Here is an 11,929-nt window from a genome sequence, read left to right on the forward strand (position 1 = left end):
TGATTGATTCCTCTTGGTAATTAATCATAGTTTTACATAACCTTTAATTTGAAGTCTCAATTCTATTGTTATTTCACTGCTTGCTTTATATCTAGAATGCAACATTTCTAGGCATAATGGACAAAGTCATGTTTATTCGTCACATACACATACGAGATGTGCAGTAAAATGAAAAGTGGCAATGCTCGCGGACTTTTGTGCAAAAAACAAACAACAAACAAACTACAAACACAATGGAACAGAATCACATATTCTTTTACATATTACATATTGTGGGAGGAAGGAAAAAGGAAAAAAAAAAACCCCAGCATTTTAAAAAACAGTAGAATGGTACAGTAAAGTTAGTCTCTGGTGAGGTAGGAGTTTACAGTCTGAATGGCCTCTGGGAAGAAACTCCTTCTCAACCTCTCCATTCTCACAGCATGGCAACGGAGTCGTTTGCCTGACCGGAGCAGCTGAACCATCTCCACTAATCATACACCTTATAATTTCATTGTTAAAGTGACCGTCACACTTGGGGTACTGATCTGAAATGTTACCTGTCTATTCCCTCCAAAAATGCTGCCTGACCTGAGTCCCACCAGCACTTTTTTTGTTTTTTGTTGTTGAAGATTCCACTCCACGTTTTCTGAATGTTTATTTTGATATTCCTCCTCAGCTGTGCAGGGAAATAATGAAGTTTCAATGTGGGACATGGAAACTGGAGACCGGCGATTCACTCTCTGGGCCAGCAGTGCACCACCTCTCTCAGAAATGCAGGTTGGAAGCTATATCTTCAATGCTTAGGAAGTGTTCTACTCGAGTTGTTATTCATGCCTCATTGCACCCATGTCTTTGAGACCGAAGACTGAGTTCAAACTCTGTTCTGGAGACGGTAGGCGGCGCGACTCTGGTCAGCAGCGGCCTCTGCAGCCTGTCCGCGTTTTAATTATTTTTTGTCTGTGTTTTTATGTAGTTTTTGTTATTTTATGTTGGGGTGTGTGTGTGGGAGGGGGGGGGGGGAAACTTTTGAATCTCTCCCTGCACTGGAGACCCGACCTTTTCTCGTCTGGTCTCAGTTGTCGTTGGGGCCGCAACGAGGAGCGGCCTCCAACAGGAAGAAGCCGGGGACTCTGGTGCTACGACTCACCGTCGCCGTCGCGGAGCTGGCCGAGACCGGAGCGGGTGGAGCGGTGGAGGAGCGAGCTGCTGCTGCTGCTGCCGCTGCTGCTGCTGCTGCTGATGCGGAGGCTGCTACTGCGGGTCTGCGGACGGCGGCACCGGGAGCCCGCGGGTCCCTGGAGGGAGACCGCTTTTCGGGGCTCCTGCAACGGCGACTTCTCCCGCCCGAGTTGTGGGGTCGAAGAGCTCCTGGAGCGGGGCCTAACACCACTGCCCCGCGCGGCTTGGAATGGCCGCGGGACTCTGCGAGCGCACACCGGGGTCTTTAACACCAAGACCCGGTGTGCGACCTCGCACCACCCGGCGTGGCTTTAATGGCCGCGGGACAATCGCCATCGCCAGCCGGGGGCTTTGACTTTGACTCTGACATCGGGGGGGGGGGGGGGGGGGGGGGAGAGTGCAGTGGAGAGATAAGTTTTTTTGGCCTTCCATCACAGCTATGTGATGGATGTTTATGTAAAATGTAATTATGTTGTGTCTGGGGTCTATTTGTGTGTAATGTATGGCTGCAGAAACGGCATTTCATTTGGACCTCCAGGGGTCCAAATGACAATTAAATAGACTATTGACTATTGACTATTGACTTCAGTATAAAATATAGGTTAACACACTACTGCAGTGCCAGGAAGATAGAGAAGGGTAGGTGACTTTTACCAGGAAAGAAATTGAGTCCATTCTTAAGTAGATGATAATAAGACACACAGAAAAACACAATTTCATATGGCAGAGACAGCATGGTTTTATGACATTTTATCAGCCACTGAAAGCAGAGAACTGGAGTGGAAGTAATTCCTCTTGAACCCCGAGGAGCTGCCAAAGATGATGAATTAAGGAAAACTAGTGGATGTATCTTGATTTGTTTTTTTAAAACATTCAATAATATGCCTCAGGAGGTTGGTGCATTAGTGAGGATTCATTAGTTGGGAACAACTAATGGACAGAGAATTTGTTAATGGGCAGAGAAGAGAAAGATTGAACTAATCATTTTGGTCAGTAACTTGCTACTTGGCACAAGGAGCATCATTAGGATTTCAGTGTAAAGATCTCATTGTAAAATGTTTTGACATCTGTTATTTACAATCTACACTAATGATTTGGATCAAGTGATCCATTGTAACAGCTGGTAATGATCCCAGGTCAGTTAGGACATGATTAATAAATCGTTGGGCAGGCATCTATTTTCTGTCTGCATATATGATTACTCACGCTTGGGATTCCTCATCTGTGATTAGTGTTTCTGTCTTCACTATTGAAGGCATCTTTACAATTATTATTGCATAGAGATAAAATTAAGGCTTGTTGCGTTAGTAACCAAAGCAAGTTTGAGGTCCAATTGATTATATTTACTTTTTAGCCTTCAGCGCATAGTGTTCATGGAATCTACTGCAGTCCAGCAGATGGGAATCCTCTATTGCTAACAGCTGGATCAGACATGAGAATAAGGTATTGTACATTTTGAATTTTTTTAAATTAAAATTGGGTGAAGAACATATTTGTTATTATCTGAAGCAGTATTATTTTTGCTATTTTTAGCAGCTAGAGTACAGATCCACAAATTAAATGTGTCGTCCACACTGAGTGTTGGACTTCGTGATCCGGTATCTGTGATACCATTATTATGACTCTGGAATGACCACAAGTACACGTATTTAGGGGTTTGAAGCTGAGCATAAATCAAGGCTCTGTTTATTTCGAGGCCATCTGCAACCAGAGTGCCGTGCCCATATTATGTCATTCCCACATATACATGTTGCTACACGGGCACACAAAGTAGCCCTTGTGATATAACAAACTAGTCCTTGCAATATCACAGCACATAGTAGGTGAAGTTCCTGATTATCTTTGCTCCTGAACTTCTAAACTATTGTAAAGTTCTTTGTTTCCCAATCAGGGGACTATAACAATGAGAAGAAAATTAGAACATTTATTGGAAATTTCAATTTGCTTGGTATGACTTTAGAATGTTTATTGACAAGATTTTTGTATTTTTATTGAAAAATAGATCAAGTGCAGACCTGTTGAGTCTGCTCCCCCAACACAAGATTCCACCACTCGCCCGTTCCCCCAACGCAAGCCGTTTCCGCCAATGCAATATTGCAACACTCACGCATAGCCCCCAACTGCACAGGCACGGCTCATTTCTCCTAATCCCCCAGCACTCCCTCCTCTTCCTCTTCACCCTCCCTCTTCAATCCTTGGGGAGGGAAGGGTGGTAGAGAGGGAGAGGGAGGGGGGTGGAGAGGGAGGGGGGTAGAGATGAAAGGTAGAAGGCGGGGAAGGGGGGGGGGTAGAGGGAGGGCAGAGAGGGCAAGGGAGAGTTAGGGGGTGGGGGTGTTTCAAGAGAGGGAGTTATTTGAAACAAGATTGATAGAATTCAAACTATAATGGCAGAAGTGAAGTGGCAGGATATCACTGGCCCAAACCTTTCAAGTGTATATATGTCAGTGAGCTGGTTGTCGTGTTTTATGAATTGTGAGTTTGCTGGCCACTTTATTGATGACTTCTATTTCCGCATTATTCCACTACAAAGCTAGTAAATTTCCCATGTTGCATGAAGAAAGTATTGTTCACACTCAAGTTGGGGGCATTCGCTTTTGAAGGATGAGAGGGTATTTTATTGAAACGTATAAGATTATCAAGGGTTTGGACACGCTAGAGGCAGGAAACATGTTCCCGATGTTAGGGGAGTCTAGAACCAGGGGCCACAGTTTAAGCCATTTAGTACGGAGATGAGGAAAAACGTTTTCACACGGAGGGTTGTGAATCTGTGGAATTCTCTGCTTCAGAAAGCAGCGGAGGCCAATTCTCTGTATGCTTTCAAGAGAGAGCTAGATAGGACTCCTTAAAGATAGTGGAGTCGGGGGATATGGGGAAAAGGTAGGAATGGGTACTGAGTGTGGATGATCAGCCATGATCACAGTGAATGGCGGTGTTGGTTCGAAGGGCCGAATGGCCTACTCCTGCACCTATTGTCTATCTCCTTGAAGCATTACAATGAGCATTATACATTCTGCTGTTTTCAGGTGGGATTAATGGTACTTCATTGTATTTAAAGTCCACTATCTGCCTTTGACCTTGTGGGAAAACTGCTGAAAGCTATTCATTTATTTATTGTCATCTGTATTTCTTCCCTGGCAATTGGCAAATTTGGCACATCTCGCTCACTTTAAATGTATGTATTAAAATCAACAGACAGTATTAATTTCCTTTTTATAATCGTGTTATCATTAGCTAACTGGCAGATCAACCACATTGTTGACAGAGCATTTAAAGTTGTACTTAATAGTTAGGGAATTTTGGAACATCTGCCGAAGCAGGCTAATTATTTCTCCCGGAAGAGGAGAAAATGTCTGATTCTGGCAAAAGGTTCAAAAGCCTGGTTTACTTCCATATGTAGACCAGCTTTAGATATTCAATCTTTTGAGGTGAGCTGTGAAATTGATTTTGGTCAGTATTAATTAGCAGACAGTTTTTTTTCCTACGCAATTGTTAATCATCAACTGACATCAATACCACCGCTTGTGTCCAATTTCAAGATTTGGTGACTATCAGCTGTTTCATCACTGCAGCATAAATTTCCAGCCTGATCAGATCATCATCAGCTCACCACATCATCATCAGCTCACAGAAGTTGTCTCTTAGCAGATCTTCCTCTTCCATACAGGAAACATAATCTTCAAATGTTACGCCTCACAAGGTTAAAGAAACTCAGCAGAGCTATCTCAGTTAGTACCGCTTGACTTCAATGGCAGTAAAGTTTAAATTGACAAACTTGTGCAAAAGCAAAGCTGCATTTTTGGAGGCTATCTTTCAAAAGAGATGTTAAATTGGTCCTGGCCTCTCAGGACATAAAGGAAGAAGGGCAATGCGTGGTCAACATTAAGTAAATAAATCCTTAACCAATGCCCCACAGTTATTACCACAGTGTTGTTTTTGGAACCTTACACTATGGAATTAGGTGTCTAATTACAATTCATGGTAGACAAAATTGCTGGAGAAACTCAGCGGGTGCGGCAGCATCTATGGAGCGAAGGAAATGGGTAACGTTTCGGGCCGAAACCCTTCCTCAGAGTGATACGGGGGGGGGGGGGGGGGGGGGGGGGGGGAAGCTTCTCCTTTCTTCTTCCCCTCCGATTCTCCAGCATCTGCAGTTTCTTCTTGAACTAATTACAATTCTGAATTTACACCTCTAATTACAATTCAGAATTTACTTTGTTGGCTACAAAGTGCTATGAGGTGTTCTTAGAGCACATGGTATTGGGGGTAGGGTGTTGACATGGTTAGAAAATTGGCTGGCAGACAGGAAGCAAAGAGTAGGAGTGAATGGGTCCTTTTCAGCATGGCAGGCAGTGGCGAGTGGAGTGTCGCAAGGCTTGGTGTTGGGGCCGCAACTGTTTACCATATATATATTAATGATTTAAGAGGAAATTAGGAGCAACGATAGCAAGTTTGCAGATGACACAAAGCTGGGTGGCTGTGTGAACTGTGAAGTGGATGTTAGGAGGTGGCAGCGTGACCTGGACAGATTGAGTGAGTGGGCAGATGCGTGGCAGATACAGTATAATATAGATAAATGTGAGGTTATGCACCTTGGCGGCAAAAACAAGGGGGCAGATTATTATCTCAATGGGATTAGGTTAGGTAAGGGAAGTGCAGTGAGACCTGGGCGTCCTTGTACACCGGTCACTGAAAGTTGGCTTACAGGTACAGCAGGCAGTGAAGAAAGCTAATGGAATGTTGGCCTTCATAACAAGAGGATTTCAGTATAGGAGTAAATAGGCTCTTCTCCAGTTGTATAGGGCTCTGGTGAGACCACATCTGGAGTATTGTGTACAGTTTTGGTCTCCTAATTTGTGGAAGGACATCCTTGTGATTGAGGCAGTGCAGCGTAGTTTCACGAGATTGATCCCTGGGATGGCGGGATTGTCATGAGGAAAGATTGAAAAGACTAGGCTTGTATTCACTGGAGTTTAGGATGAGGGGATATCTTATAGAAACATAAAATTATAAAAGGACTGGACAAGCTAGATGCAGGAAAAATGTTCCCAATGTTGGGCGAGTCCAGAACCAGGGGCCACACAGTCTTAGAATAAAGGGGAGGTCATTTAAGACCGAGGTGAGAAAAAACTTTTTCACCCAGAGAGTTGTGAATTTGTGGAATTCCCTGCCACAGAGGGCAGTGGTGGCCAAATCATTGGATGGATTTAAGAGAGAGTTAGATAGAGCTCTAGGGGCTAGTGGAGTCAAGGGATATGGGGAGAAGGCAGGCACGGGTTATTGATTGGGGACGGTCAGCCATGATCACAATGAATGGCGGTGCAGGCTCGAAGGGCCGATTGGCCTCCTCCTGCACCTATTTTCTATGTTTCTAAAGTTGTGAATTGCACTATGGAAATGCATCCTTCCTTCCTTCCTAAAGCCAGTGCGTAGCTGGTAGAGCCGTTGCCTCACAGCGTCAGTGTCCTTGGTTTAATCCTGACCTCGGGTGCTGTCTGGGTGGAGTTTGCATGTTCTCCCAGTGCTCCTACTGTCCCAAAGGTGTGCGGGTTTGTACGTTAATTGGCCTCTATAAATTGTCCCTTAGCGTGAAGGGAGTGGATGAGAAAGTGTAATAATGTGGAACTAGTGTGAACTAGTGAGTGGTAGTTGGCGTGGACTTGGTGGGCCCATTAGGCCTGATTCCATGCTGTACCTCTAAACTAAAGTAAACAGAGGCTTCTCCAATGAGTCAGTAGCACAAATGAGCTACTTCAGTGGCAGCATCCTCACAAACCTACATTTTGTAACAAGTCCACTGTAGCCACTAGAACAACCACAACTGGTATGAACTAATGTTAAGGGTTAATTTAACAATTCATTTATATTCACACAGGTTCTGGGATTTGGCATATCCAGAGCGATCATACATTGTAGCAGGAGGTGCAAATGATGCTCTGCATTGCCCATCTGTCTCTTACTACAGAAAGATAATTGAAGGCACTGAGGTTGTCCAGGTAGGCTTATCTGTGTATAACTATCTGAAAGATCTCTCAAACCTTTATTGAAACGTGCTAAAGTCGTTTTTTGTACAAAATATTAATTATTTGTGACATAATAAAGAGCCACCAACATTTGATTAAGTTTTAAACTCATTTAAATGTTTCTTTAACAAACTGTTGAGTGAGCCCTGATATATGATGTCTTTAAAATTGTGAGAGGGATAGACAGAGTTGACGTGGATAAGCTTTTTCCATTGAGAGTAGGGAAGATTCAAACAAGAGGACATGATTTGAGAATTAAGGGACAGAAGTTTAGGGGTAACAAGAGGGGGAACTTCTTTCCTCGGAGAGTGGTAGCTGTGTGGAATGAGCTTCCAGTGGAAGTGGTGGAGGCAGGTTCGATTTTATCATTTAAAAATAAATTGGATAGGTATATGGACGGGAAAGGAATGGAGGGTTATGGTCTGAGTGCAGGTAGATGGGACTAGGTGAGAATAAGTGTTCGGCACGGACTAGAAGGGACGAGATGGCCTGTTTCCGTGCTGTAATTGTTATATTGTATGGTATGCATTAGTCAAGGTGGCAGTTTTTTCATAAAACCTCAAAAGATGGGAATACGTATTATGTCAGGCAGATTCTGGAGAAATAGACATACATCAAACAACTTTTATCTTGATTCCTATTCATGGCCGAAAGGAATTAAATATGAAAAACATTTAAAAATAAATTAGACAAAAGAAAGAATGAACTAAAAATATATTAATGCAGTATACACACACACACACACACACACACACACACACACACACACACACACACACAACTTATTTTACAATTAGTTATCAGGTATTCTAGATTTATTTTGGTTTAATTTTAACTAAATTTAATTTAACTAATTGTCATTAAGGAATTTGTGTTGCCGTCCACGTGGGATAGCATCACTCTTGCCCAGTGTAGATGAATCGAGGACCAGAGAACATAGGTTTAATATGAAGGGGGAAAACTAATTTATAGGTATCTGTGTGGTAACTTTTTCGCACAAAGGGTGGTGGGTGTATGGAACAAGTTGCCAGAGGAGGCAGGGACATATCCCAACATTTAAGAAACGGTTAGAAGGCACATGGATAGGACAGGTTTGGAGGGATATGGACCAAACGCGGGCAGGTGGGACTAGTGAAGCTGGGACATGATGGCTGATATGGGCATGTTGGGCAGAAGGGCAAGTTTCCACACTGTATCACTCTATGACACTGGAATTTTCTGCCTCAGAGGACAGTGGAGGCAGATTCTCTGGATGCTTTCAAGAGAGAGCTAGATAGGGTTCTTAAAAATAGCGGAGTCGGGGGATACTGGGAAAAGGCAGGAACGGGGTACTGATTGGGGACGATCAGCCATGATCACATTGAATGGCGGTACTGGCTCGAAGGGCCAAATGGCCTACTCCTGCACCTATTGTCAATTGTCTATTGTCTATTGACACTGACCTGTTCTTTTGCCTGGCCCCTGAGAAAAATAAAAATATCAAATTAATCAAAATTTTGTGTGGCTTAAGGTTCATTATGAAATGGGTACAGACGGTAGCAGGGCGGAAAAAGCTTGAAAAGGGAAAATAATTTAAAATAGAAAATAGGTGCAGGAGGAGGCCATTTGGCCCTTCGAGTCTGCACTGCTGGCTCGAAAATTGGTATATTTTTTTTTTACAAATTAACAGCTGAATTTTAATTTGGCAAAAAAATGCATTCAATTGAAAACACTGTAAAGGCCACATTTTTGTTGAGTTTAGTTATGGTCAAAACTTTAAAAAAAAAATTAGAAAAGAGAGAAATACGGCAATTTAAAGGATGATATAAAGAAATAAATTGTAATATTTTGAAGAGGTAATTTATTTCTGACAAGTTAAACAGACTTTTTTGGATTTCAGATTTATTATTTTCGGCTGTGTTTTTGCTTTTCTGTATGTTATTTGACTCAATAGAAGTAGTAGCCGTTTTCCAAAGGTTATGGCCACATAATCAGCGCCCTCACTGAGGAATACTACACTTGTGCTATTCCTCAAATAAAGCAAAACATGCAAGGCCCAATATACTCCCTTAGATGGTTGTACAAGAGCTGGATTTTAACGCAAGCAGAGGAATTCATATACGCCCTGCATTTAGTCAGCAGCCAACACGGGATTTTGTGCAGAATCTTAACTAGTAAATGCTAGAAAGATTCAGCAGGTCAGACTGCTTTCAGTGGTGAGAGAAACTATTATTGTGTCAGGTCAGTGACCTCCCACTTTACTTGTATTTCAATACCTTGAAGAATTTGGGGGTCCTAACTACATGAAAGGTTCCATTAAACAGTGGCATATATCAAATTGTAACTGCTCGGATTAACCATATAACCATATAATCATGAAATTCTTGTTGGTTTTCGCTAATTTGTGCCAAATTGTCTTGACAATTTAAAAAAAAACTTTTGTCCAGGGCACCTAGTGTACAAAAAGATTGGAATAATTGGAATTTGATTTGTGTACTTTGCTTAACATGATACATCGATTAATGAAGCTTCATAATAGTCAAAAGTACTAACTTTGTTGTATTTGACTTTAAACATTGAAACAAGTTAAGTAATGCTTTTCCTTTTATGGAAATTATATTTCGGAATGACATTTATACAACTTTTTAAAAAATGTTTTAAAGAGTTTCAGTTAAATGAGAACATCATAATTTGTTTTGGAAGGAAATTCACAGCAAGCAGAAAGTTGGATCATCAGACGATGTGCCACGCAGAGGTCCGGAATCCCTCCCAGTTGGACACCACGATATTATCACAGATCTTGCGGCTTTCCAAACCACTCAGGGTTTTATCGTAACTGCTTCACGAGATGGAATTGTCAAAGTTTGGAAGTAGAAGTGCAGATGTATTTCAGTTGGTTTTCATCAATATAATGTTAAAGAAACAACTGCATTAATACATTTGTTTACAGTATGGAGCAGCGGAAATTATGTAGATAATTGCCTCATGAAAATGAAAGCCTAATATGTGTAACGTTCTTATTTTTATGGGAAAGAGTATGTTCACATTTTCTAATTATTTAACCTTTACATCCTAAATGATGTTCGAACTGCAGAAAGGAGTTTGCACATATTACTTCCTAATCCAGAATATGACTAACAGCAACTTATAAGCTTTGAATGTATTATTCTCGCCATTCTGTGTGTGTGTGTGTAAAGAATTTGTTCTCAGTGTTTGAACTTTGTTAATACAAGAATATGTATAATGTTTTTTAAAGTCAGGTTTGCGTCAATTCCAAATAATTTCATCGTGAATTATTCAAGAGCACTTTGGAATTTAAAAGAGCATATAACTTTAAGTAAATTATTAAAACATTTTTTGGGCACCTTCAGATGGATAATATGCCTGATGTAAGTTTCTTCATATGTTAGTTTGGTTCTGTGTGGAGACCACTTGGAAACAGGGTATGACCAGAATCATTAAAAGTAAACTCTTGAATGGTTGCAGCATTTTGCGTTCCAGTTTTTTTTTTTTGTTAATAGGTTGTTGACCACAGCTATAGGCTGAGTTTCACAATGCATTTAGACTGAAGTTCCAGGATATTGACCATCAGGGATTTTCTAGTGATTTTTATTAAGTTAAACTTAGATGTGTAATGAGTCCTTAGGTGAGATAAACTTTTGGCCTATGAAGGTAGTCTAGAATAATTAAATATTTAATAATGTGCACAGGGTGCTGCAGTGGGTTAAGTACAAAATGATTAAGCAGCCATCAAATGATGTAAAGAAAATAAACTCAAAAAACCTTGGATGCAATTTAGATTTTCAAAGTTTATGTTAGAAATGTTCATAGTTTGTATGAGGATAATTGACATCAATTTAAAAAAAAACTATAACAAAGACAAAAGTCATCATTGCCAAAACAATTTTTTTTCTTTTTATATTTGGACACTTTTTGGCAGGGTTTTGACAAATGTAAAAACACTGCCAAATATTTTCAAGTCAAAAAAGTACATGAGCATGTAGCTGTCAGTGAGCAAAATCGCTTTAACATTTAAGCTGCTCAGTATAGTAAAGTACCTGGATTTTTTAGGATTAGTTGGTATGTTTGGATATCGCCTTATTCGGTAAAGATATAGAAATATTGCAAACACTAAAAACATGTTGCAAAAGGAAAATTTCCTTTTGATTTAAATTAAGCTTTCAGCTTCTGGAAACCTATAATCGAAGTAAAACAGTTTTGGCAGCCTGCTGGCGTTGAGGTCATATTTTGTCAAGCAGGTAAAATATGCAAAAAATTTGCGATTTATAATCTAAAGTTTGCTATTCTCAAATTTATTCGTGCTGCTGAAGTTCTTGAAAGTATTTATGCCATTGGAGACTGCTTCTATGTTGCAAATATTATGATGAAACTGTATGGTGCCCTGATGCCCCTCTTTGTGATCCTCTCAAACCTGATCCATTATAACACTGGGGAAGGAAACTTTATCATTAAAATAAAAAGTTAAAATTACAGAACCTTTCAATTAGCACATTTATTCCTGAGTGCTAATTGAGGTAGTGTAATCACACATTAGAACATTGTAGCAGTATCAATGAAGCAGAAGGTATGGCCCAGTGGCACAGCGGTAGAGCTGCTGCCTTACAGCACCTTACAGACCCAGGTTTGATCCTGACTACAGGTGCTGTCTGTAAGGAGTTTGTACATTCTCCCTGTGACCACGTAGCTTTTCTCCGGGTGCACCGGTTTCTATCCACACACCAAAACGTACAGGTTTGTAGGTTAATTGG

General features: G+C 41.0%; 1 protein-coding gene across 1 annotated transcript in view; it reads left to right on the forward strand.

The window, feature by feature from the left end:
- pik3r4 (phosphoinositide-3-kinase, regulatory subunit 4) overlaps positions 1 to 10,642 on the forward strand; it is a 52,731-nt gene extending 42,089 nt beyond the window's left edge. Inside the window, exons 16-19 of the mRNA XM_055650959.1 lie at positions 659 to 759; positions 2,516 to 2,604; positions 7,034 to 7,154; positions 9,864 to 10,642. Of these exons, the coding sequence (XP_055506934.1) occupies positions 659 to 759; positions 2,516 to 2,604; positions 7,034 to 7,154; positions 9,864 to 10,034 (482 nt within the window). The 3' untranslated portion in view covers positions 10,035 to 10,642. The remainder of the gene's footprint in view (positions 1 to 658; positions 760 to 2,515; positions 2,605 to 7,033; positions 7,155 to 9,863) is intronic.
- The last annotated feature ends 1,287 nt before the right edge of the window (positions 10,643 to 11,929 follow it).

The sequence above is a fragment of the Leucoraja erinacea genome, chromosome 2, assembly GCF_028641065.1.
Source record: "Leucoraja erinacea ecotype New England chromosome 2, Leri_hhj_1, whole genome shotgun sequence".
Lineage (NCBI taxonomy): Eukaryota > Metazoa > Chordata > Chondrichthyes > Rajiformes > Rajidae > Leucoraja > Leucoraja erinaceus.